A 24,873-nucleotide genomic window follows, 5' to 3' on the forward strand; every position below is an offset into this window, starting at 1 on the left:
AGAAAGTCCCACACAAGAGATTATCGTGCAAGATTAAAGTGCATGGGATTGAGGGAAGTATATTGAGATGGATAGAAAACTGGTTGGCAGAGAGGAAACAAAGAGTAGGAATTAATGGGTGCTTTTCAAATTGGCAGGCAGTAACCAGTGGGGTGCCACAGGGATCGATGCTGGGACCCCAGATATTCACAATATATATTAATGATATGGATGAGGGAACAAAATAACATCCCAAAGTTTGCAGATGATACCAAGTTGAGTGGGAGGGTGAACTATGACGAGGATGCAGAGATCCTTCAGAATGATTTGGACAGGTTGTGTGAGTGGGCAAATCAATGGCAGACGCAGTATGATTTGGATAAATGTGAGGTTATTCACTTTGGAAGCAAAAGCAAGAAGGCAGATTACTACCTGAATGGCTGTAAATTGGGAGAGGGGAGTGTGCAACGGGACCTGGGTGTCCTTGTGCACCAGGCGTGGAAGGTGAGCTTGCAGGTGCAGCAGGTGATAAAGAAGACAAATGGTTGGTTGGCCTTCATTGCGAGAGATTCCAAGTACAGGAGCAGGAATGTGTTGTTGCAATTATATAGTGGTGAGGCCACACCTAGAGTATTGTGAGCAATTTTGGTCTCCTTTTCTGAGGAAGGATGTTCTTACTCTCGAGGGAGAGCAGCAAAGGTTTACCAAGCTGATTCCAGGGGTAGCGGGATTGATGTATGAGGAGAGACTGACTAGGTTATGATTGTTTTCACTGGAGTTCAGATAGAGACTTATAAAATTCAGACAGGACTAGACAGGATAGATGCAGGGAGGATATTCCCGATGTTGGGAGAGTCCAGAACCAGGGGTCACAGTCTGAGGATTCAGGGTAGACCATTTAGGACAGAGGTGAGGAGACATTTCTTAAGGTGAGCCTGCAGAATTCATTACCACAGGAAGTAGTTGATACCAAGACATTGAATGTATTCAAGAGGCGGCTGGATATAGCACTTGGGACAAATGGGATCAAAGGTTATGGGGGGGGAAAAGCAGGATTAGGCTATTGAGTTGGATGATCAGCCATGATAGTAATGAATGGTGGAGCAGGCTCGAAGGGCCAAATGGCCTCCTCCTGCTCCTATCTTCTATATTACTCTACAGCAATTGGTGGGGGAGGAGAGAGGGATGTAAAGGGGGCCCGCTGCCCTCTACGGCGATCAGTGGGGGAAAGGAGGGAGAGGGGGCCCACTGCCACTTTGCAGCGATCGGTGGGGAAGGGCAGCGGGGCCACAGTCGGTGGGGGAAGGAGGGGGTCTGGGCGAGGGGGATAGGAGTCTGCAGGGGCTGTATCGCAGGCCGTGGGCCCCTGCGATTGCGGGAAGGCGGAGCTGCTTCAGGCTGCCTGTACTAGCGGGCCTGACAGTTTTCTTTGTCTGTCAGATCCCTGCTACTGCTAATGCGCATGTGTAGTATCAGAGGCCTGCACATACACACTACCTCCTTCTGCAGACTTTCGGGTGTGTTAAGCCCCATCCACAGGCTTCTACAGTGAGCAACAGACTCGCTCAGAATTTTGCAGACAGAGTGCGTATGGGGGGGCCTGAAAACACGCCCAAAAGACGGATCTGAAACTCCCAGTTTCTAGTCCGCCCAGCACTTAGACAGAAAATGGTAAAATACCGACCTTAGAGTTTCCTCTGTTCAAACCGGTTGATTCATACAGGCAGATATGAGGGAACTCATACCCATCCAAAATGGAGTATGAGTTCCCTGAAAAGCTACAAACTATCAGTTTTATACCAATATACAGATTGTGATATTTTTCATTTCACCAATCAGCAAGTTACACTGGTGCTCTGCTATCTCAGCCCCATTATGTCGACACGACTAGATTACTTCATTACATTCCAAGTGAGTACATGTGATTACATTGTCCAGTAACTACCAAGGCACATATACATTGTACTATGTGATTACCTCTGGTTAGTCCTGCCCACTCCTCTGTCTTTTAACCCCTTCACCCATCATAAAAATGACAGCACTTTGCTTTGACATGGTGAATACGTACCTTCCTTCAGGGGGAGAACTCAAGAAGAAATTAGTACACATATTTTGAGAGTTAAGAGGGTTCAAAGCATAGCAGAGGGATAGCTTGTGCCCATTTTGTTGGTTCCACTGCTAATTTTTGGGATCATTCCTACCTAAAATGAGTGCGAACCCCATTAAATATGTAAATAAGGGGTATAATGCTCAAATGGCTCCAATTGAAAAATTGGTAAACCAGAGTTCTTCACAATTTTCCTCATGGCTCATTTTTCTCATTTGGGCCACAGATTCCAATTTTCCTCATGACAGAATTCCCTAAAAGTGACGTCACAGGTGGATAGGGTCGTAAAGAGTGCCTTTGGTACATTGGCCTTTATAAATCGGAGTATCGAGTATAAAAGTTGGAGTGTTATGGTAAAGTTATATAAGGCATTGGTGAAGCCGAATTTGGAGTATTGTGTACAGTTTTGGTCACCTAGTTACAGGAAGGATGTAAATAAGATTGAAAGAGTACAGAGAAGGTTCACAAGGATGTTGCCGGGACTTGAGAAGCTGAGTTACAGAGAGAGATTGAATAGGTTGGGACTTTATTCCTTGGAGCGCAGAAGATTGAGGGGAGATTTGATAGAGGTGTATAAGATTTTGATGGGTATAGATAGAGTGAATGCAAGCAGGCTTTTTCCGCTGAGGCTAGGGGAGAAAAAAACCAGAGGGCATGGGTTAAGGGTGAAAGGAGAAAAGTTTAAAGGGAATATTAGGGGGGGCTTCTTCACGCAGAGAGTGGTGGGAGTGTGGAATGAGCTGCCGGATAAAGTGGTAAATGCGGGGTCACTTTTAACATTTAAGAAAAACTTGGACGGGTTCATGGATGAGAGGGGTGTGGAGGGATATGGTCCAAGTGCAGGTCAGTGGGACTAGGCATAAAATGGTTCGGCACAGACAAGAGGGGCCAAAAGGCCTGTTTCTGAGCTGTAATTTTCTATGGTTCTATGGCTGCCAACTCCAGATATGCCAAAAAAATTGTTTCAGTTACTTTTGAAGAGAATTTGGGCTGCAAGTTTACTACTGCCTGTTTTGAACTTTGGGCCAGGAAAATGCCAGGTTATTGTTATGGGAATTGGCAAAAGTTCCGAAAAAGGCAGAAGTGGCACATTCCTCAATCTCACCCATTTGGTTTATATTGAGATATTTGGTGCTGAAATCCTTGTTTACGTGCTTCACAAGTGATCATTTTTGCAGTGAAGTCATGATTTTAAAAGGAAGAAAAGTATACTTGTTAGAAAGTCTCCGCGTAGAAATAATATCTAAAAGTGGGAATTGACTGTGAGTACAAGTCCACAAAACAATGTGGACCCAGAGCTTAGGCCTTGGGGAGTCAACGGCTATAATATGTCCTGTCTTATTTTTTGTAGTTAAGCAGGAGCAATGGAAATGAGTAATCTGAAATTACAACATCATATTTGCATTCATGTAACAGCCAGGACTTTGCAGTCTCTGACGAATAAACATTCATTACACCAATTATTATTCTCGCAGCTGCCCACACACATTCACCAGTGTTCAGTGTTACCTAAGTATAAACTACAGAATATCAGACCATTAGATACTGTTTTACTCTTACCAGGCTTTTGGGCCACAGATTCCAAGATGGCAAAGAAGCTGTTGCTTTTAGATCTCGACTGCGGGGTGGATGATGCCCAAGCGTTGATGATGGCACTTGCGGCTCCTAACGTGGAAATCCTGGGCATAACCTGTACTCATGGAAACACAAAAATTGAAAATGTGTGCAAGAATGTACTTCGGGTGTTAAAAGTTTGCCAGAGGACCAAGGTACGTAATGAAAGTTTTCATATCATGTGCAGATCTACCAAGATGCTGAAATTTGACAAAGAAAAGTTGTTGGGCGAGTGTAAGAATGATAATTACTTTATAAAACAGTTCAAAATTGACTTTAGTTGTCAAAACGTTAAATGGTGTGTTTGCATTGATTTAGAATTCTACTTCTCTAATGTTCACACTACTTGAAGAAAATCCTGAATTAGGGCAGGAACAGTGAAAGTGTAAATTCTGCTTAAGTTTTAAGTTAAGTTTAATTGTTAGTGTCACAGGTAGGCTTATGTTAACACTGTGTGGTGAAACATAGATGGTTACCACTATGGGTACTGAACCATAGATGGTTATCACTATGGGTACTTGTACATATCTTACTCTTGTTACTGTTGGGGTTAGGGTTGGGGTGTTCCACCTGTTGGTATTGTTCTGTGGTACACTCCGGTTGACTCCGCCTTCCTATAGGAGTATAAAGGTCACTGCACTTCCTAGTGACCCTTTAGTCTGGGGTTGTATTGTTAAGCAGTATGCTCTATTCTTGTTGCTAATAAAAACCTTTATTTCCCGGGTACGATCCAGCCTCCCGAGTGAATTAATCACGCATCAATTTTATTAGCAACAATTTTTGTTTTGAAAAAAAAAACCATGGAGCAAATGTTAAATCCCGATCGGCTTACCTTAGATCCGCGTGCTGCTGGAGCGTCGAACACTTTCGACCATTGGTTGAAGTGTTTCCAGGATTATATCGACGCCTCAACAGCAGTCCAAAGCGACGCCGACAGATTGCGGGTCCTCCACGCAAGGGTAAGCGACACTGTGTATGCAACAATCCGCGATTCACAAGACTACAAAGAGGCCATCGAATTACTCAAGAAGCTGTACCATAAACCGCCAAACGAGATTCATGCTTGGCACCTACTAGCCACTCGACGGCGGCAGCCCGGCAAAACGACGGGACAGTACCTGCGCGAACTTCAGCAGCTAGCCAGAGCCTGCAATTGCAAGCCAGTGTCGGCTACTCAATACACTAACGATCTGATCCGAGATGCGTTCGTGGCGGGAATCGGCTCATCCTATATCCGCCTGTGGCTGCTAGAGCAGGGTAACTTGGACCTAGCTAAGACGGTGGAATTGGTTGATGCGATGGAAACGGCCTCCAGAAGTCTTGAAACTTACCCCACCGACCACGTGGGAACATCGTGGCAAGTACAGCCATCGACTCAACACTACCCAGCGGCTCCTAGGAACTGCGCAATCGTGCTTTCAACCTCGGACCTGACGGCGGCTGCAGCTCCAGGAGGCCCACGGTGCTATTTCTGTGGATTGGCGAAGCACCCTCGTCAGCGATGTCCGGCCAGGACGGTATTTTGCTCCGCTTGCGGAAAGAAAGGAACTATGCTAACGTGTGCCGAGCGAAGCCACCTTCGAAGCCAAGCAGTGCTGCGTGTGACTCCCCAGGATCCGTCTCCTCGTCTCCAGCTTCGTCGATGTCTACAACCACGTGCAATTCACGGGTGCCGCCATTCCTGAGGACGACGACGCAAGACACGTGCGACCTGCGAGTGCCGCCACTTTCAACGCCATCGACCATGTGCGATCCATGGGCGCAGCCATTTTGGTCGACACTGGCCGCAGACGACCAGCTGGGGTCCTCATCATCGACCATCTCAGTTGCCTGCAGTTGCACTCGGGATCCAACAGTGGCGTCAATCATCCTGGACCAGGCCAAGCCTCACAGACTTGACAAGTCCATGATGGACATAGAGGTAAATGGACGTCTGATACATTGTCTGTTTGACAGCGGGAGCACGGAGAGTTTCATTCATCCGGATACCGTGAAACGGTGCGCTCTCCGAGTACAAACTGTCAGGCAGACAATCTCTATGGCATCGAGGTCCCGATCTGTTACCATTCTTGGGAGCTGTGGGTAACTCTAACGGTGCGGGGCACAGTTTATGAGAACTTTAGGCTCCTCGTGTTACCGCACCTTTGCGCTCCGGTACTCCTGGGACTAGACTTTATGGTCCACCTGAGGAGTGTGATCCTGCAGTACGATGGGCCACTCCCTCCACTTTCAGTGGGAGAACAGCAGCCTCCAAATTGCCCAGCGCACTCCACGTGCAGTCTCTCGACACTCAAAATCACCCCGTCTTCGTTATTTGAAAATCTCGTGCCAGGCTGCAAGCCCATCGCAACTAAGAGCAGGCGTTACAGCGCTGAGGATCGGATCTTTATTCGATCTGAGGTTCAGCGGCTCCTCAGGGAAGGGATCATTCAACCTAGCACTAGCCCATGGAGAGCACAAGTCGTGGTGGTTAAGACTGGAGACAAGCCCCGGATGGTCATAGACTATAGTCAGACCATTAATAGGTACACGCAGCTGGACACGTACCCTCTCCCGCGCATATCTGACATGGTCAATCAGATTGCGCAGTACGGGGTGTTCTCCACCATCGACTTGAAGTCAGCCTACCACCAGCTCCCCATTCGCCCAGAGGACCGAAGATACACGGTCTTTGAGGCGGATAGCCGTCTCTACCACTTCTTAAGGGTCCCTTTTGGCGTCACTAATGGGGTCTCGGTCTTCCAGCGTGAAATGGACCGAATGGTGAACCAAAACGGGCTATGGGCTACCTTCCCGTACCTGGACAACGTCACTATCTGCAGCCATGACCAGCAGGACCACGACGCCAACCTCCTGAAGTTTTTACGCACTGCGTCTCGCCTGAATCTGACCTATAACAGGGAGAAGTGTGTATTCAGCAAGCACCGCCTAGCAATCCTCGGATACGTTGTGGAAAACGGGGTCATCGGCCCCGATCCAGACCGTATGCGTCCCCTCCTTGAACTTCCCCTACCCACTAGCATCAAAGCACTGAGAAGATGCTTAGGCTTCTTCTCGTATTACGCACAGTGGGTTCCCAATTATGCGGACAAAGCCCGTCCGCTCATAAAATCTACCTCTTTTCCCCTGGCAGCAGAGGCTCGCTTAGCCTTTGAAGGGATAAAAGCTGACATCGCGAAAGCCACGATGCACGCTGTCGATGAGTCCATCCCCTTCCAGGTGGAGAGTGATGCATCTGATTTTGCCCTGGCCGCCACACTTAACCAGGCGGGCAGACCCATCGCCTTTTTCTCTCGCCCCCTCCAAGGCCCTGAAATTCGGCACTCCTCTGTGGAAAAAGAGGCTCAGGCCATTGTGGAGGCCGTCCGGCATTGGCGCCATTATTTGGCTGGAAAATGATTTACCCTGCTCACGGACCAGGGGTCCGTGACATTCATGTTCAACAACACGTTAAGGGGTAAAATCAAGAATGATAAAACCTTGAGGTGGAGAATTGAACTCTCCACCTACAACTATGATATCATGTACCGTCCGGGGAAGCTCAATGAGCCCTCAGATGCCCTGTCGCGTGGAACATGTGCCAGTGTACAGGAGGACCGGCTACAGGCCCTCCACAATGATCTCTGCCATCCGGGGATCACTCGGCTCTTCCATTTTGTAAAGGCCCGGAATCTGCCCTACTCCATAGAGGATGTCAGGTCGATAACTCGAAGCTGCCAGGTATGTGCTGAATGCAAGCCGCACTTCTACCGACCCGACAGGGCACACCTCATTCAGGCCACTCGCCCTTTTGAACGACTGAGCGTTGATTTCAAGGGCCCCCTTCCTTCGACAGATCAGAATGTGTACTTCCTCAACGTGGTTGACGAGTACTCCCGATTCCCTTTTGCCATTCCCTGTTCAGATATGTCCACTGCCATGGTCATCAAAGCTCTGCGGAGTCTTTTTACCCTGTTCGGCTACCCCAGTTATATCCACAGTGATAGGGGTTCGTCGTTTATGAGCGACGACTTGAGGCAATACCTGCTCTCAAAAGGAATTGCCTCAAGTAGGACTACGACTTACAACTCCAGGGATAACGGGCAGGTCGAAAGAGAGAACGCTACAGTCTGGAAGGCTATCTTACTGGCGTTGAGGTCTAAGGGTCTTCCAGTCTCCCGTTGGCAAGAGGTACTTTCTGATGCGCTCCATTCAATCCGGTCCCTCCTGTGTACGGCAACCAACGCTACCCCACATGAGCGGATGTTTACCTTCCCTAGGAAGTCTTCCTCTGGGACCTCACTGCCGTCTTGGTTGACGTACTCAGGACCTGTCCTCCTGTGGCGGCATGTTAGGACCCGCAAGTCCGACCCTTTGGTTGAACAGGTCCATTTCCTCCACGCCAATCCTCAATATGCCTATGTAGCATATCCTGACGGGCGAGAGGACACGGTCTCTATCTGAGATCTGGCGCCTGCAGGGGACCTGGAAACCCCCGTCGCTCCTGCACCCCTGGTTAGGGTTCCTTTGCCCATTATCTCCCCTCCTGACACGGCGCGGGCAGTATCGGGACCTCCACTTAAACCTCTTACTCCCGTGTACAGCTTGCCTGAGTCCAGGAGATTGTCGCCACCTCGAGGCTTGCCTGAGTCCAGGAGATAGTCGCCACCTCGAGGTCCACCCGTCCGTGAGGAACTGGAGGAGTCACTGGACACCACCTTGGAGAGAGGGTCACCACGGTCACCAGAACCGGCACTACCGCCAGTGCTGCGGAGGTCGCAGAGACGGTGTGGCCCTCCGATACGACTGAACTTGTGAATATATGGACAGTTAGTTCTGTTTTTTTTGCCCCACCGGCCTTTGTTTTTAAAGGAGGGGTGAATGTGGTGAACCATAGATGGTTACCACTATGGGTACTGAACCATAGATGGTTATCACTATGGGTACTTGTACATATGTTACTCTTGTTACTGTTGGGGTTAGGGTTGGGGTGTTCCACCTGTTGGTATTGTTCTGTGGTACACTCCGGTTGGCTCCGCCTTCCTATAGGAGTATAAAGGTCACTGCACTTCCTAGTGACCCTTTAGTCTGGGGTTGTATTGTTAAGCAGTATGCTCTATTCTTGTTGCTAACAAAAGCCTTTATTTCCCGGGTACGATCCAGCCTCCCGAGTGAATTAATCGCGCATCACACTGCAATGAAGTTACTGTGAAAATCCCCTACTCAGTACTCTCCGGCGCCTGTTTGAGTACACTGAGAGAGAATTTACCGTGACCCAGGCACGTCTTTTGGACTTGTAGGGGGAAACCGGAGCACCCGGAGGAAACCCAAGCAGACACAGGGAGAAGGTGCGGACTCCGCACAGACAGTAACTCAAACCAGGATTTGAACCCGGGTCCCTGGTGCTGTGTGGCAGCAGTGCTAACCACTGTGCCACCATGCTGCACCTTTCATTGGCATACATTGGAATGATATACAGATGTGAATGTCAGTTGTGAATCGTCAGAAAACCTTGCAGTCATTAAAGTTTTTTTATTAGTCACAAGTAAGACTTATATTAACACTGCAATGAAGTTAGTGTGAAATTCTCTAGTTGCCACACTACTGTGCCTGTTTAGGCCAATGCACCTAACCAGCACGTGTTTTAGACTGGGAGGAATTTGGGCAAAGAAATGGCAGATGGAGTTCAATCCTGATAAATGCGAAGTGATGCATTTTGGTAGAAATAATGTAGGGAGGAGCTATACGATAAATGGCAGAACCATTAAGGGTGTAGATACGCAGAGGGACCTGGGTGTGCAAGTCCACAGATCCTTGAAGGTGACGTCACAGGTGGAGAAGGTGGTGAAGAAGGCATATCGCATGCTTGCCTTTATAGGACAGGGCATAGAGTATAAAAGTTGGGGTCTGATGTTGCAGATGTATAGAACGTTGGTTCGGCCGCATTTGGAATACTGCGTCCAGTTCTGGTCGCCACACTACCAGAAGGACGTGGAGGCTTTGGAGAGAGTACAGAGGAGGTTTACCAGGATGTTGCCTGGTATGGAGGGGCTTAGTTATGAGGACAGATTGGGTAAACTGGGGTTGTTCTCCATGGAAAGACGGAGGATGAGGGGAGACTTAATAGAGGTGTATAAAATTATGAAAGGCATAGATAGGGTGAACGGTGGGAAGCTTTTCCCCAAGTCGGTGGTGACGTTCACGAGGGGTCATAGGTTCAAGGTGAAGGGGGGGAGGTTTAACACAGATATCAGAAGGACATATTTTACACAGAGGGTGGTGGGGGCCTGGAATGCGCTGCCAGGCAAGGTGGTGGAGGCGGACAGACTGGGAACGTTTAAGACTTATCTAGATAGCCATATGAACGGAGTGGGAATGGAGGGATACAAAAGAATGATCTAGTTTGGACCAGGGAGCGGCGTGGGCTTGGAGGGCCGAAGGGCCTGTTCCTGTGCTGTATTGTTCTTTGTTTCTTTAGGAGCACCCAGAGGAAACCCACGCAGACACTGGGAGAACGTGCAGACTCCACACAGACAGTGACCCAAGCCGAGAATCAAACCCGGGTCCCTGATGCTGTGAGGCAGCAGTGTTAACCACTGTGCCATGTTTATGGTCACCCACATAATAATGACTCATCTAGCTAAAAATATCAAAGTGCTGCAGATACCTGTGCAATTGCGCTCCACCTGCAGGGAAAGATGACACAATGTAGGTGGTAGGCAGGCAGAGGAGCAGAAAGTCATTTGGGTTTGCAATATCCTATTTATCCAACCAGTGTCTTAACATTAAATTGATATTGGTGAAGTGCTTCTACCCCCGAAGCACTCCCACACTTACTGTATTATCGGGGAAATAACAACATCTCATTGGTCCAATCTAATACAGTCTTAACTTCTGATTGTGATTAAATTATGTACTTGAATTTTGTGTGAATTATTTTATATACAGAAAGTATTGTCCCTGCTGCTGAGCCAGAAGCTCTGGGTTCAAGTTCAACTCCAGGGCTTGATGGCCATGGAGGGTGTATTCATAACATGGCCAAACAGGTTGAGCACCTACTTTCTTTGTCATTCCAACATATGCCAATGACAGGTGGTAAGAGGTGGAAAGATTCCAGGTCATCCGTGTGATGGAAAGAAAATTGGAACCTCTACTAGCGCAATTCATTGTTCAGGGTTAGAAAGTAAAAGTGCAAGCTCCTGCAGGAACTTGGACACTTTGGGAAGCTGGTTGGCTCAATTGGTTGGCCACTCAATTTGGATCAGATTGGATTTTTTCCCTATTTTAGCTGGGGTGGATTTTGGGCCTGCTTCCTTGCCCTACCGTTGGTGGAGATTATGGGTCTGTGGGTCAGACAAGCCTTTGGGCAGTGAACTGAATGGACTGGATCGTCCCAGAAGGAAGGTCAGCTGGCAACTGACACACCCAAAAGAAGCTGCCCTGTAGCCATAACATGCTGTGGGCGGGGTAAATAAGGTGATTGGCCAGTAGTCCCAGAACAGTCCAATGCGGAACGCAGCCATGGCGTCTAGACCAAGATAAATTGGGGTTCTTGGATGGTATGGGATCAGGCAGCCCAGGGACAGTGGAAGTGGGTTGGGGGGCGGGAATGGGATGGGGGCAGAGAATTGCAGGATGTATTTTGGAGGTCAGGTGGGGAGGAACAGATGCGGTATAAAACTTGGAAGGGGGTGGTGGTGCCCCCGATTCACAAAGGGAACCACCAGAATGACATGTCACCCCTTCCTTCCCAGCTTTACAAAAACACTCCCACCTACCTGCCATGCTGATTGTATTATGGTGGGAGCAGAATATTATACAAATATCGTGCAATTATTTGAACTTGTTAAGCCAATTATTTATTCAATGAATCTGGCTGGTGGGTGGCTGTTGATTTTGGTGCCTACTCACCTACTTTATTATGGGGACAGCTCAAGGTGGACTGGAAGGCTTTCCACCTCCTGTATTTGATGTGCCTCCCACCGCTGCCACCATCACGTCCCCCACCATCACCATCAAAAACATGCCCAACTGGGGGCCCAAGATCCAGCTCAAGAAGAAGATTTTACCTTTAAATATTTTTATGCCCTTCAAGTTTATTATTTCTATCCTTAAATACCCTCGTGCTTTATCCTTAAAAGAAACCCTGGTTCAGCTTGATCTGCACAATGGTATTTTCTTTTATAATGTGTACATATTTACTGACTCCAGATGTAGAATTGAAGGTTCAATACAAAGGAGGAAGAATTGCTCTACTTGCTTTATATGAAATTAATTAGTCATAGTCCACAATTGTAACTATGTAAGTGCATGCAAGGTATGATGACACCAGCATTCTTGGGCTTTGGAACCATAGAACCATAGAATCCCTGCAGTGCAGAGGAGGTCATTCAGCCCATCAAGTCTGCACTGACTCTCTGAAAGAGCATCTTGCCCAGGCCCAAACCCCTGCCCTACCCCCGTAACCCCATTAATCTACCATGACTAATTCACCAAACCTACACATCTTTGAACACTAAGGGACAATTTAGCATGGCCAATCCACCTAACCTGCTCATCTTTGGACTGTGGGAGGAAATTGGAGCACCCAGAGGAAACCCACACAGATACAGGGAGAACGTGCAAACTCCACACAGTCACCCAAGGCTGGGATCGAGCCTGGGTCCCTGGCGTGAGAGACAGCAGTCCTAACCACTGTGCTCCGTGCCATCTTTTGGACTGCCAAAGCAGGGCAGGTATCACATGAGAGGGTATAGGGAATGAAAAGAGGGTGGGGCGAAGGTGGCCAGTCAGAACCTGATGTGGAACCAGATTCTAGTGGTCAAAATTCTGATGGGTGGAGTAATTGTTTCTTGTGCTCTTCAACTTCCTGCCTGACCTCACCAAGGTGCGGTAGTGGTGGGGAGATATCCCCTATTAGAAATAGTTCCATCCTTCCTGTGGCCAATGCCTGTGTGATTAAGAATTTAAGGTATTTACTGCTGCCAGTCAATTGTTGAGCAAATGATTGCCTTTAGGAATGTGCAGCAGGTGAAAGGTTATTTTATTTCTTCAATGGTCAGTTCCCTCCATCCATCCTAAAGAGCAGCAAGGTCCCTGGAAGGGCAGATACTCAAACAGTGCAGTAGAGGATATTAGCATCCACCTGTTCTATATAAATTACTTAATTCCTGGGATTTGCGATGAGCTCAATATTGGGCCGGAACATCGGGATCTGTTGTAACCACTGCATTTCATCCCACATATAAATGCCATTAAAGATTGATTTTCCTTATGCAGATTCCAGTGTTCCGAGGTGCAGATGCCTCTCTCCTTGGAAATCAGCTAAATGCTGGCAATTATCATGGAGAGGATGGCCTTGGTGATGTCCCAAACCCTAATGCTCCAGGATTGGAACACCTACAACCTGAATATGCAGTGAATGCCTTGATAAGGATAGCCACTGAACATGCTGGTCAGGTAAGATGTATGAGTTTCAGGAAGTAATGTTTTAGTAATCAGTGGAACATAGGAGTAGACCATTCTGTCCATCAAACCTATCCTGCCTTTCAGTTAGATCATGGCTGATATGAATATTAGCACTATCTAACTGCCTTAGTTCTGTAACCCTTACGGAGCAAAAATCTATCAATTTCAGTTTTGAAGTTTTTTATTTACCTACACTCAATTTGTTATGGGGAAACTTCCAGATTTCTGCTGCACTTTTTGTGAAGGCTTTCTTAAGTATCCACTGTACAGCTTAATTGGTATTTTGTTATGCCCTACGTGTTCTGGACTGCCCCAACAGACGAACTAGTCAGGGAATCCCAAACTGTGGATTATGTCCCGAGCTTGAGGATCACAAAATGAGATTTTGGGGTCGCGAGTTCCATGGCATGGAGTTTGGACTGCCCCTTTAAATCCTTGCGGTTTGTTTTCTATTGGTGGGTGTGGCCTAATGGGCAGAGTTTTGTGGCCTGATTATTGCTGCAAGAAAGTCTGTGGAAAGATGGATGCTTTTTAAAAGAAAAAAGCATCTTTGCAGTTGAAACATCACAGTACAAATTCCTTCCCTCCCCACCGCGCGCCCCCCCCCCCCCCGCCTTTTGCTCTGACAAGTTTCTGCCTTTCACTCTCTCAAGTACACCCCCCCCACCCCACCCCCTCCCCCCTAGTTCTACTCCCCCACCCTGCTCTCACTTTGGGGTCATGGCAATTTTAAAACTTTTCAAAATGGAGTCACGGTGTGGGGGAATCTGAACTTTCTCTCTCTTTCCCCTGTGGGTGGTAACTTTTAAAACGGATACCCATGCTGACATAGCAAACATCTCCCCCCCCCGGCCAACTGAAGGACTAGAATGCCTCACATCTAGCTGTTAAAGGATTGGCTGTTAATATGACCTGTACCTATTGGCTGATGATATATTTGTGCACAGAGTTACATTTAGTGTGGTGGCAAATACAGCTCCAGCTTGCTTAATAAGAAGAAACATATTTGAACATCAGTCTGGAATTTGAACTACTGATGAAACAAATCTGAACACAAAACCAGTCTTAACATGTAAAATAGGGAAAGAATGAAAATAATAGTTATGGTTGTTCAAACTTTAACATCTCTGTCACTTGTTTGTTACTCCACAGGTCTCCCTTGTGGCTATTGGTCCCCTGACTAACATTGCACTGGCATTTAAAATGGATCCCAAGTTTCCATCCAAGTTAAAGCATTTGTACATCATGGGAGGAAACACGGAAAGTATGGCATATCGCTTATTCACATTATTGTCTCAACTATGTATTTTCTTGGGGTCTGATCAGGTCCTTACCTGATAAGCATTACCTGTACTTTCAGTAATAATCAAGCTGTTGCAGGGAGGGAGGGGGAGTTTTTTTTTCCTTCCTTATCCTATTGCAAAATGCCTTCCTGGCTGAAATAAGCTGACAGCAGCAAGCGTGGATCAGAGCTGGAAGCTTTCTGGTCTTTATGGTTCAGCAGCCCATCAAATGTGGATTTAAGGAAATCATGAAAATAACATTCTTTGGAGTTAAATTTTAGAAGATTTATATCACAGTATGCAACTGATCCTATTTCTCTGTGGTGGCGTTTACTCAATAGCCTGATTAATTAACAGTAATTCATATTCCACACTTTCCCCTGTCTCTCTATCTCACCAAAGCTAATCATGGAAACATAGAAAATAGGAGCAGGAGGAGCCAGTCGGCCCTTCGAGCCTGCTGTGCCATTCATTATGATCATGGCTGATCATCCAACTCAATAATCTAATCCTGCCTTCCCCTCATATCCTTTGATCCTCTTCGCCCCAAGTACTATATCTAATTGCTTCTTGGAAACATACAATGTTTTGGCCTCAACTATTTTCTGTGGTATCGAATTCCACAGGCTGACCACTCTCTGGGTGAAAAGATTTCTCCTCATCTCTGTCCTAAACAGTCTAACCTGTATCCTCAGACTGTGGCCCCTGATTCTAGACGCCCCACCATTGGAAACATCCTCCCTGCATCTACCCTGCCTAGTCCTGTTAGAATTTTGTAGGTTTCTATGAGATTCCCCACCTCATTCTTCTCAACTTCGGTGAATACAATCCTAACCGACTCAATCTCTCCTCATATGTCAGTCCTACCATCTAAGGAATCAGCCTGGTAAACCTTCTCTGCACTACCTCCAGAGGAAATCATCCTTCCTCAGATAAGGAGACCAAAACTGCACACGGTGCTCCAGGTGTGGCCTCACCCACACCCTGTGTAATTGCAGTAAGCCATTCCTGCTCCTGCACTCGCATCCTCTTGCTATGAAGGCCAATATACCATTTCTTTTACTGCCTGCTGCACATGCAAGCTTATCTTCAGAGGCTGGTGTACGAGGACACCCAGGTCTCGTTGCACATTTCCCTCTCCTAATTTATGGCCATTCAGATATAATCTGCCTTCCAGTTTTGCTCTAGCAGCTGGGAGACATCAGCAGAGGCCATTTAACGGGCTCCCCTCTGGGCGCCACGACCTCTGTGAATCTCATCGTCAGCTCCATGCCGGAAATTGGTGCAAAACTGATCTCCATATTTAAATCACAATTTTAATATCATCAGCGGGCCCGGGACTGAAGTCTCTGGCAACCAGCAGAAGTGTTTCACTCCAGCAGGGTTTACAGCAGGTCCCCACTAATGGGGAGCTGGTGACCCGACCCTGCTGGAATGAAGGGGAGCCATGGAGGCCCCCAGGAGTTCAGGGGTAAGAGGGAGGGGGTGCCCCCTGGCACTGCCCAAGGGGCAAAGTGGCAATGCCCAGGGGACACCTTGGCACTGCCCGCCAGGCATTGGGCAGTGCCAAGGGGGTGGGGCCTCTGGAGGCAATCGGTGGGGTTGGAGGGTCCCGCTGTCATTCTGCAGATGGAGGGAAGGGGGTGATTGGGAGGGGGGGGGAGCGGGAGATTGGGACTGCCAGGAGTGGAGGGGGTGGGGAGATTGAGGCAGGCTGAGGGGTGAGTCATACGGCCAGCGATAGCGGGTTGCTGAGCTGGCCAGCGATCAGGAGGCTAGCAGTGCGGGGCTACTGCACAGAGTGTGGGAGATTCATTTTGAAAATCCTGCTTAAAAACAAACAGTGGGATTTGCTGCAGTTTTTACGCGAATTTGGCACTTAGAATTTTTTTGAGAGAAGCCCAGCCATAAAATTTAGTTCCCTCATTTCATCATTAATATATAAAGTAAATAGCTGTGGTCTCAGCACTGATCCCTGTGGGATCACTGATCCCAATAGACACTGCCTGCCATTTGGAAAACGACCCGTTTATTCTTATTCTTTATTTCCTGTCTGCCAACCAGTTTCCTATCATCTCAATACACTGCCCCTAACCCCATGCGCTTTAATTTTACACACTAATCTCCTTTGTGGGACTTTGTCAAAAGCCATCTGAAAATCCAAATAAACCACATCCAATGGCTCCCCCTCATCAACCAAATATCCTTGAATAATTCCAGCAGATTTGTCAAGCATGATTAAGGAAAGGAGCCTTTACTCTCTCCCAGAATATGCTTTACCTATTGAGTCCACCTACAAAGGAAAATTCTGACTATTCAACTTCACAAGCCATGGGAAACCAAACCTCAAAATTTCAACCCCTTCAGTTTGTAATGAAGGAATTCAAGCAAGGGGTCCACAATCACAGAAACTGATTTGAAATCTTGGAGGTGACCTCCCCAAAAAAATTCAGGTGTCATAAAAGTCTAAAAATGGGCGAGTTCGGCACTGCAACCTTCCCACACTCTTGTCAGTTTTTCTGACAGCTAGGAGATTCGTGCTGTTCGGGAGGGATGGAGTCTAAGTAATCCGCTGAAGCAGGCTACAGACTGCTCGGGCACCATTGCGCAGGGCATCCTGATCTCCCGGTGAACCGTGAGCTTCCTGTCACCACTCCCCCTGCCCCCCACATCCCCGTCCCCCTCTGTGTGGGAGCAGCTAAATTGTCTTACTTTCATATAAATAAACGGCGTGAAGCTGATCTCGCCGGCAAAACAGGGCCAGGTGGATAGCCAACCGATGTATGTTTTTTTTATCCTCGCCTGCGATCTTCCTGGTTTGCCACGCTGAGCAACTAGCACGGCGAGCCTGTAAGATCGTGCCCCTCACCTTTGAGCATCTTTTTTTGCTTTTATCTGCAATTTAAATTTTGTGTCTGTATTTTAGTTATTACCTTTATCACTTTTACTTGTGTAACTTTCAGCAATAGATTTATAACAAAATAATCTTTATCGTGTTTAAGAATAAAGCTTGACTGCTGGGTTAATTTTAAATTGAATCACTCGCAAATTTAAAAAGGGGGCTACATACACACACAAATTCTTAGCTGAAAGACTACTTTGGGAAAATGCCTTTTACATGGCCACAACAATATTGTGCTGGAATAAACTTCATTTAATGTTTTTATCTTTTTCAGGTAGAGGAAATGTGACAGTGTGTGCTGAGTTTAATTTTGCAGCTGATCCTGAGGCAGCTTATATTGTCCTGAATCATTTTGCGTGTCCAATCTATATCACCACTTGGGAATATTGTCTTCGTCATGCCCTGCCATGGGTAAGCTGCTGGGAAAGCATTGTAACAACATAAGAGTAAAGAATAAAAGTCCTGTTTACAACTAGAACGCTAACCTCTGCTTGGCCTGTGTGTGTGACAAATGTAAGAGTTTTAACAACACCAGGTTAAAGTCCAACAGGTTTATTTGGTAGCAAATACCATTAGCTTTCGGAGTGCTGCTCCTTCGTCAGAGGGAGTGGAAATTCCACTCCATCTGACGAAGGAGCAGCGCTCCGAAAGCTAATGGTATTTGCTACCAAATAAACCTGTTGGACTTTAATCTGGTGTTGTTAAAACTCTTCCTGTGTTCACCCCAGTCCAACGCCGGCATCTCCACATCATGTGTGACAAATGCCCACTGTTGTTTTGTGCGCACCATTTGGCTCTTGCTCCAAACATGAGCAGATAATTTTCATTTGGCTTCTCTCGAGAGCAACTCTCATGTCACCCAGTTCTACATTGAATCGTGGAATTGATACCATGGGGAAGGAGGCTATTGAACTCATTGTGCCTGTGCCAGCTTAATGAAAGAGCTGTCCTTCTACCGAATCTGTTTCCACCACCTTTTCAGTCAGTACACTACCAGGCCATATCTGGCTAAGTAAACATTTGTTTCTTTACATCACCTCTGGTCACCTTTCACCAATCTCCTTAAATCTGTCTCCTCTGGACAGCAACCATCCTGTCACTGTGAATAGTTTTTCCTCTACTCTCTAAAAACCATTTCTGATTTTGAACACCTATCAAATCTCTTAATCTTCTCTGCTGCAAGGAGAACAACTCCAGCTTTGTCATGACTTATAATTAATTGAGGTTTTTAATGAGTGAAATGAACCAAATAATTGCATTTCTAAATCATTGCAGTGTTTTTTGCCTTTTCATTGCTGTTTTAAATTTAAATGTAGTCCACCTCATAGCCACAAGGCATGATCCCATCCATTGACTCTGTCTACACTTCCCACTGCCTCGGAAAAGCAGCCAGCATAATTAAGGACCCCACACATCCCCGACATACTCTCTCCCACCTTCTTTCTTCAGGAAAAAGATACAAAAGTCTGAGGCCACGTACCAACCGACTCAAGAACAGCTTCTTCCCTGCTGCCATCACACTTTTGAATGCTACCTTGCATTAAGTTGATCTTTTTCTACACCCTAGCTATAACTGTAACACTACATTCTGCACTCTCTCATTTTCTTCTCTATGAACGATATGCTCTGTCTGTATAACGTGCAAGAAACAATACTTTTCACTGTATGCTAATACATGTGACAGTAATAAATCAAATCAAATGCCAAAATATTAACATGTTTCCCCCATATAATGAGGAGTTCTATGTGGAAGAAAGGATTTTAACCTTGGTAGACTATTTAATGGTTTTGATTTAAATGAAATGAATATGAGGTCACTTGGAAGTTACACATAGTTGACGGTCTTTCATTGTGTCCATTACAGGAGTTTTTTAAGGAGTGGGTAAATCAAGGCACTGAGAAAGCTTGCTTTATGAAGAAGATATCTGCACACACTGAAAATTTTTCCAAAGGCAAGGAAGGCATCAAGGAGATGTATTTTGGATCTGGCTTTGTGTCTTGTGATTCTTATGCAATGGCGGCTGCTATTGATGAGAGTGTTGTCACTGAATATATACGATATGGAGTAAGTGTGGAGTTACAGGGAGCACTAACCAGAGGGATGATGGTCATGGATACATTTAACCAACTGAAAATACAAAATGAAGCTTTTATTATGAAAAAATGTGATATTGAGAAGATTAAGCAGCTCATGATGTCTGCTCTAAAATAGTGGATTTAAGAGCGCTAGCAAAAAGAAAGTTGAACACAAGCATCGGTAGATTTTCCAGGATGCATAATGCTGCTCTGCTTCTTGGTGGCAAGTTTCATTCCCAGTTTTTTTCTTACTTTACTGATTTTGATTGAATTTGTTCCTTCTTCTACCCCCAGCCCATTCCATTTCTCCTGAAGGAATAGGATAGGACGCATTGGGTGCTCGGTGTCCTCGTGTAGGTTGTAAGAGCAAGTGTTGAATATTTAGCAGGCAATTGCTCATGCTGGTATTATGGCCAAATCTGATCCCACCTTTGCCCAATTTCTGTATGTGCATTGACCATCGCATAGTCACAAGGAACAGAAATATTAGTTGAATTTGTTTTACTTCCCAGGAACAGTGGTAGTGTTTCTACTGCAAGATCAACTAACCCAGCTCACATTAGAAACATTGCATGCTACCTCTACCGTAATGATTGAGTGGGTAAAGGTAGACTAGCAAAACAACAACGCCTTTTGCATTTATATAATACCTTTAATGCAGTAAAATGTCCCATGGCATTCCACAGGAACATTATTAGACAAAACAAATTGAGACTGAGTCAAGGAAGTATAGATTGAAAGGTGACAAGCTTGGCCAAGAAGGTCAAGTTTAAGTTGCATCTTAAAGCAGGAGAGAGAGTTGGAGGGAGGGATTCTTACAATCCTTAATTCAAAATAAAGACTTTTAGAAATAGACATCAACATGGATGTGATTTTTTTTAAAAACTTGATAATGTTGAAAAGTTTGGCGTTTTTTAAAATAAGGTCGGGATTCTCCAACTTCACCCATGACTGGGATTCTCCAGTCCCACTGCAGTGAATACAAAAATCCTTCACTCTTGCTGGCAACAATGGCGAGGCAAATGAGTTTGGAGAATCCTGCCCATTGTGTCCAAATCAATAAAAAGAGTGCAGATGTATCATATTTGGGTATTTGATAAGATATCTCAGAAAAGACTTGCTAGAAAAATCAGGAGTTTGGTGTAAGATGAACTAGAGCAGCTTGGATAGAAAGTTGGTTGCTACCAGAAAACAGAGTTGCTTTGATTTGAGAAAAAATGGAATTGTTGCTCCAGGAGCAGTTCTGGGTCACTTTTGTTCTCTGTGTATCTCTTGGACTAAATTGGGCATAGGCCAATTAAGTTATTGCCATAGAATTGTCCATAATGACTCGTCATCCCTATCCCACACTGTTGCCTCTGGAATCCCTCAAGGATCTGTTATTAACCCTCTCCTATTTTTCATCTGCGTGCTTATTTTCAGCAACATCTTCTGAAAACACAGTATCAGGTTCAACATACATGATGACAACATCAACTCTCCCTCTCCAGTCCCTCTGATTTGTCAGACTGCTTGTCTGATATCCAGTGCTGAATGAACTGAAAGTTATTCCAAACTAAATACTTTGAAAGCTGAAGCCACCATCTTCAATCCCCACAACAAACTTTGTTCTCTAGTAACATAATCCATCCATCTCCACTCCCTGAGACTAAACCAGATCATTTGGAAACTTGGTGTTGTCCTTGACACTGAAATGAGCTTCTGACGACATATCTGCTCCATCACTAAAGACTGCTTACTTCCACCTTCATACCATTGCCCAACTCTGTCTCTGCCTCATCTCAGCTACTGCTGGAACCATCTTCTCTGCCTTTAGAAACATAGAAACACATAGAAAAACTACAGCACAAACAGGCCCTTCGGCCCACAAGTTGTGCCGAACACATCCCTACCTTCTAGACCTACCTATAACCCTCCATCCTATTAAGCTCCATGTACTCATCCTGGAGTCTCTTAAAAGACCCTATTGAGTTCACCTCCACCACCACTGACAGCAGCCGATTCCACTCGCCCACCACCCTCTGTGTGAATCTCTAGACATGACTATTACAATGCTTTCTTGGGTAGCCTCTGATCTGCCATCCTATGGGGCGGCACGGAGGCACAGTGGTTAGCACTGCTGCTTCACAGCACCAGAGACCCAGGTTCGATTCGTGGCGTGGAGTCTGCACATTCTTCCTGTGTCTGCATGGGTTTCATCCGGGTGCTCCGGCTTCCTTCCACAGTCCGAAAGACGTGCTGGTTAGGTGCATTGGCCATGTTAATTTTCCCTCGGTGTACCCGAACAGGCGCTGGAGTGTGACGACTAGGGGATTTTCACAGTAACTTAATTGCAGTGTTAATGTAAGCCTACTGTGACACTAATAAATAAACTTTGCATAAGCATCCAAAATGATGCGTTCCGTTCATCTATTCCTCCTATGTTGACCCACATTGGCTACTTATCCAGCAATGCCTCAATTTTGAAATTTTTATCCTCATTTTCAAATCTCTCAATGACTGTGCCTCTACCTATCTTTGTCACCTCCTTCAGCCCTACAATCCTTCACGATCTCTTAACTGCTCCAATTTTAACCTTGCTGGGCTTCCCCTGATTTGAATCGCTCCATCATTGGTTGTTGTCCCTTCACCAGTCTAGGAAACAATTTGTGAAATCCCCCTCCATTAACCCCTCCACCTCTCTATTTCTCTGCCCCTTTATTTTCTCCGCTCCTTTATGCTGCTCTATAAAACCTAATATGTACGAATATCTCCTTGTGTTGCACAGTCTCAAATTATATTCATAATCACTCCTGTGAAGCAACTCTGGATGTTTTACTATATTAAAGGTGCTATATAAATGCAAGTAGTTGTTACGGTTGTGGAAATCTACTGATGAAACCAAAGTAAGGACTCTTTCAGCCAGGGATTCAACAGTGCCAGTAAGCCACATGTTTGATTGTAGAATTCTAAAGGGTACATTAAAGCAGTCATCGGATCAATGGAGCTCAACTTGAAATGCAATGGGGGAGCAGGGGAGAAGATGATGTGAGTTGGGCTTTCATTTGTTCCTATGAATTTGAGTATAATGTGTGAATCATTTTCTGCATATTAAACCAGTTATATTGAGAATAATAACTGAGCAGTGCTGCATTTGACCTAAATGTTAACTTCAATTATTGAACATTTGGCTCAATACTGGCATTCAGGTAAAATTGATTGAAAAACCTGGTTCTCAAAAAGGTCAGCATTTATAAGTAAATTTACATATATACATATGCATTTTGATATTTTATTGCTGGAACGTTTATTGTCTGTTGCTTCATTTTTGCAATTATCATCTCAATAAATTACAGATCTCTCTTGTCTTCCAGAATTTGTATCTCATTGTTTCTTTTTGTTTCAGCATCCTCTTATGCTTTTCTCTTGTAATTATCATGTTTTATTTGGTACAGTCCTCCTACAGTTCTCCATTTTACTTTTTCTGTTCCAATGCTTTAATCTCCCACTAACTGGACTGTGGTAACACTGATGAAGGAGAAAGACTCCTTTGTGTGCTGTTCTTTGGCATTCATTATTTATTATCTACTGAACAGTAGTCACCATAGTCCCAGATGACCATAGCCTGCTCTCTCATCATAGAATCCCCACAGTGCAGAAGGAGGCCATTTAGCCCATCGAATCTGCACTGACTCTCTCCAGAGCATCTTACCCACCCCCCGTCCTATCCCCCATAACTCCATGCATTTATCCCACTAATTCCACATTTTAGGAAACTAAGGGGCAATTTAGCATGGCCAATCCACCTAACTCGCACACCTTCGGACTGTGGGAGGAAACTAGAGCACCCGGAGGAAACCCACGAAGACACGGGGAGAAAATGCAAACTCCACACAGTCACCCAAGGCTGGAATTGAACCCGGGTCTCTGACGCTGTGAGGCAGCAGTGCTAACCACAATGTTGTGATCTTATTTGATGGGGAGAGCTGACTGGTGGTGATTTAACCTGAGGATCGCCACACCTCAAGCAAGGGACAAGATTGTATATGAATCATGAATAACCTCAGCTAGTGCCCGCTCTGGTGTCGCTCTGCATCACTAACTAGCCGTCCAGCCAACTGAACTAACTGACTCCCTGAACTCTACTGAACCTTAATGATGTTATGGTGATAAAGCCCTTGAGAATTATGCTGTGATTTGGTTGTAAGTATCCATATGGTGATGTGCACTATTCGCATGCAAGCATTTAATGTGATTCAGAACCAGTCTCAGCCCTGAGGAACAAGACTTCTATTGCCAAAAAAATAATGGATGAATAAAGAGATAAGAGGTGACATAAAACTAAAACAAAAAGGATACAAAACAAAACAGATCCTGGCAAATTGGAGGGACTGGACTGGAGGGAGAATGGAACTCCCTCCCTAACAGTGCTCTTGGTATAAACCTACACCAGATGGATTTTTAAATGTTATTTATTCTTTTGTGGGATGTGGGTGTCACTGGCAAGACCAGCATTTGTTGCCTATTCCTGATTGCCCTTGAACTGATTTGAGCACATCATTTAACAGGATGACCCTCCAAAACCTTACCCCTTAGAGGGGCTCGCTCCTACATCCCTCCCCCTTTAATTCTTTACTGACACACACCAACAAATGTTAAACTATACACAATATAACACCATAAACAAATTCTTTAGCACAGTCCACTGAGTGCAGCTTTGGACAGAGTGGGGAAGTTTGGTGAGAATTGGAAAATTTTAAATATCTCATTGCACCTGCCTTGGGAAAAATGCCCTGAATGGTGGGATTCTTGTGGGTGGGGGGGGGGGGGGGGGGAGGTTGTGTTGGGGGGAGATTGTGCTGGGGGTGTGTGAGGGGCTGGAGGGGAGTGTGAGGGGCTTGGGGGGTGGTTTGTGAGGGGCCGGGGGGGGGCGTGTGAGGGGCCGGGGGGGTGTGAAGGGCTGGGGGGGGGGGTGTGTGTGAGGGGCTGGGGGGGGGGGTGTGAGGGGCTGGGGGGGGGGGGGTGTGTGAGGGGCTGGGGGGGGGGGGTGTGAGGGGCTGGGGGGGGGGGGGGGTGTGAGGGGCGGGGGGGGGTGTGAAGGGCTGGGGGGGGGGTGTGTGTGAGGGGCTGGGGGGGGGGGGTGTGAGGGGCGGGGGGGGTGGTGTGTGAGGGGCCGGGGGGGGGATGAGTGTGAGGGGCCGGTGGGGGGGAGGGTGTGTGTGTGAGGGGGTGGGGGGTGCTGGGTGTGAGGGGCGGGGGGGGTGGTGTGTGAGGGGCCGGGGGGGGGATGAGTGTGAGGGGCCGGTGGGGGGGAGGGTGTGTGTGTGAGGGGGTGGGGGGTGCTGTGTGCGAGGGGCTGGGGCGGGGGGGGTGCGAGGGGCTGGGGGTGGCGGGGGTGTATGTGTGAGGGGGGTATGTGTGAGGGAGGGTGTGTGTGAGGGGCCGGGGGTGGGGGTTGTGTGAGGGGGTGGGGTGGAGGTGTGTGT

At 46.5% G+C, this 24,873-nt stretch overlaps 1 protein-coding gene across 2 annotated transcripts in view; it reads left to right on the forward strand.

The window, feature by feature from the left end:
- The window catches only part of LOC144500098 (inosine-uridine preferring nucleoside hydrolase-like), a 29,240-nt gene extending 6,479 nt beyond the window's left edge, over positions 1-22,761 (forward strand). The window contains exons 2-6 of one of the 2 annotated variants that reach the window (XM_078222874.1): positions 3,650-3,855; positions 12,959-13,138; positions 14,300-14,411; positions 17,607-17,743; positions 19,197-22,761. In XM_078222874.1, coding sequence (XP_078079000.1) covers positions 3,650-3,855; positions 12,959-13,138; positions 14,300-14,411; positions 17,607-17,743; positions 19,197-19,544 — 983 coding nt within the window. In that variant the 3' untranslated portion in view covers positions 19,545-22,761. The remainder of the gene's footprint in view (positions 1-3,649; positions 3,856-12,958; positions 13,139-14,299; positions 14,412-17,606; positions 17,744-19,196) is intronic. The other variant, XM_078222875.1, reaches the window with a different exon arrangement.
- The last annotated feature ends 2,112 nt before the right edge of the window (positions 22,762-24,873 follow it).

This window comes from Mustelus asterias, chromosome 10 (assembly GCF_964213995.1).
Source record: "Mustelus asterias chromosome 10, sMusAst1.hap1.1, whole genome shotgun sequence".
In the NCBI taxonomy this organism is placed as follows: Eukaryota; Metazoa; Chordata; class Chondrichthyes; order Carcharhiniformes; family Triakidae; genus Mustelus; species Mustelus asterias.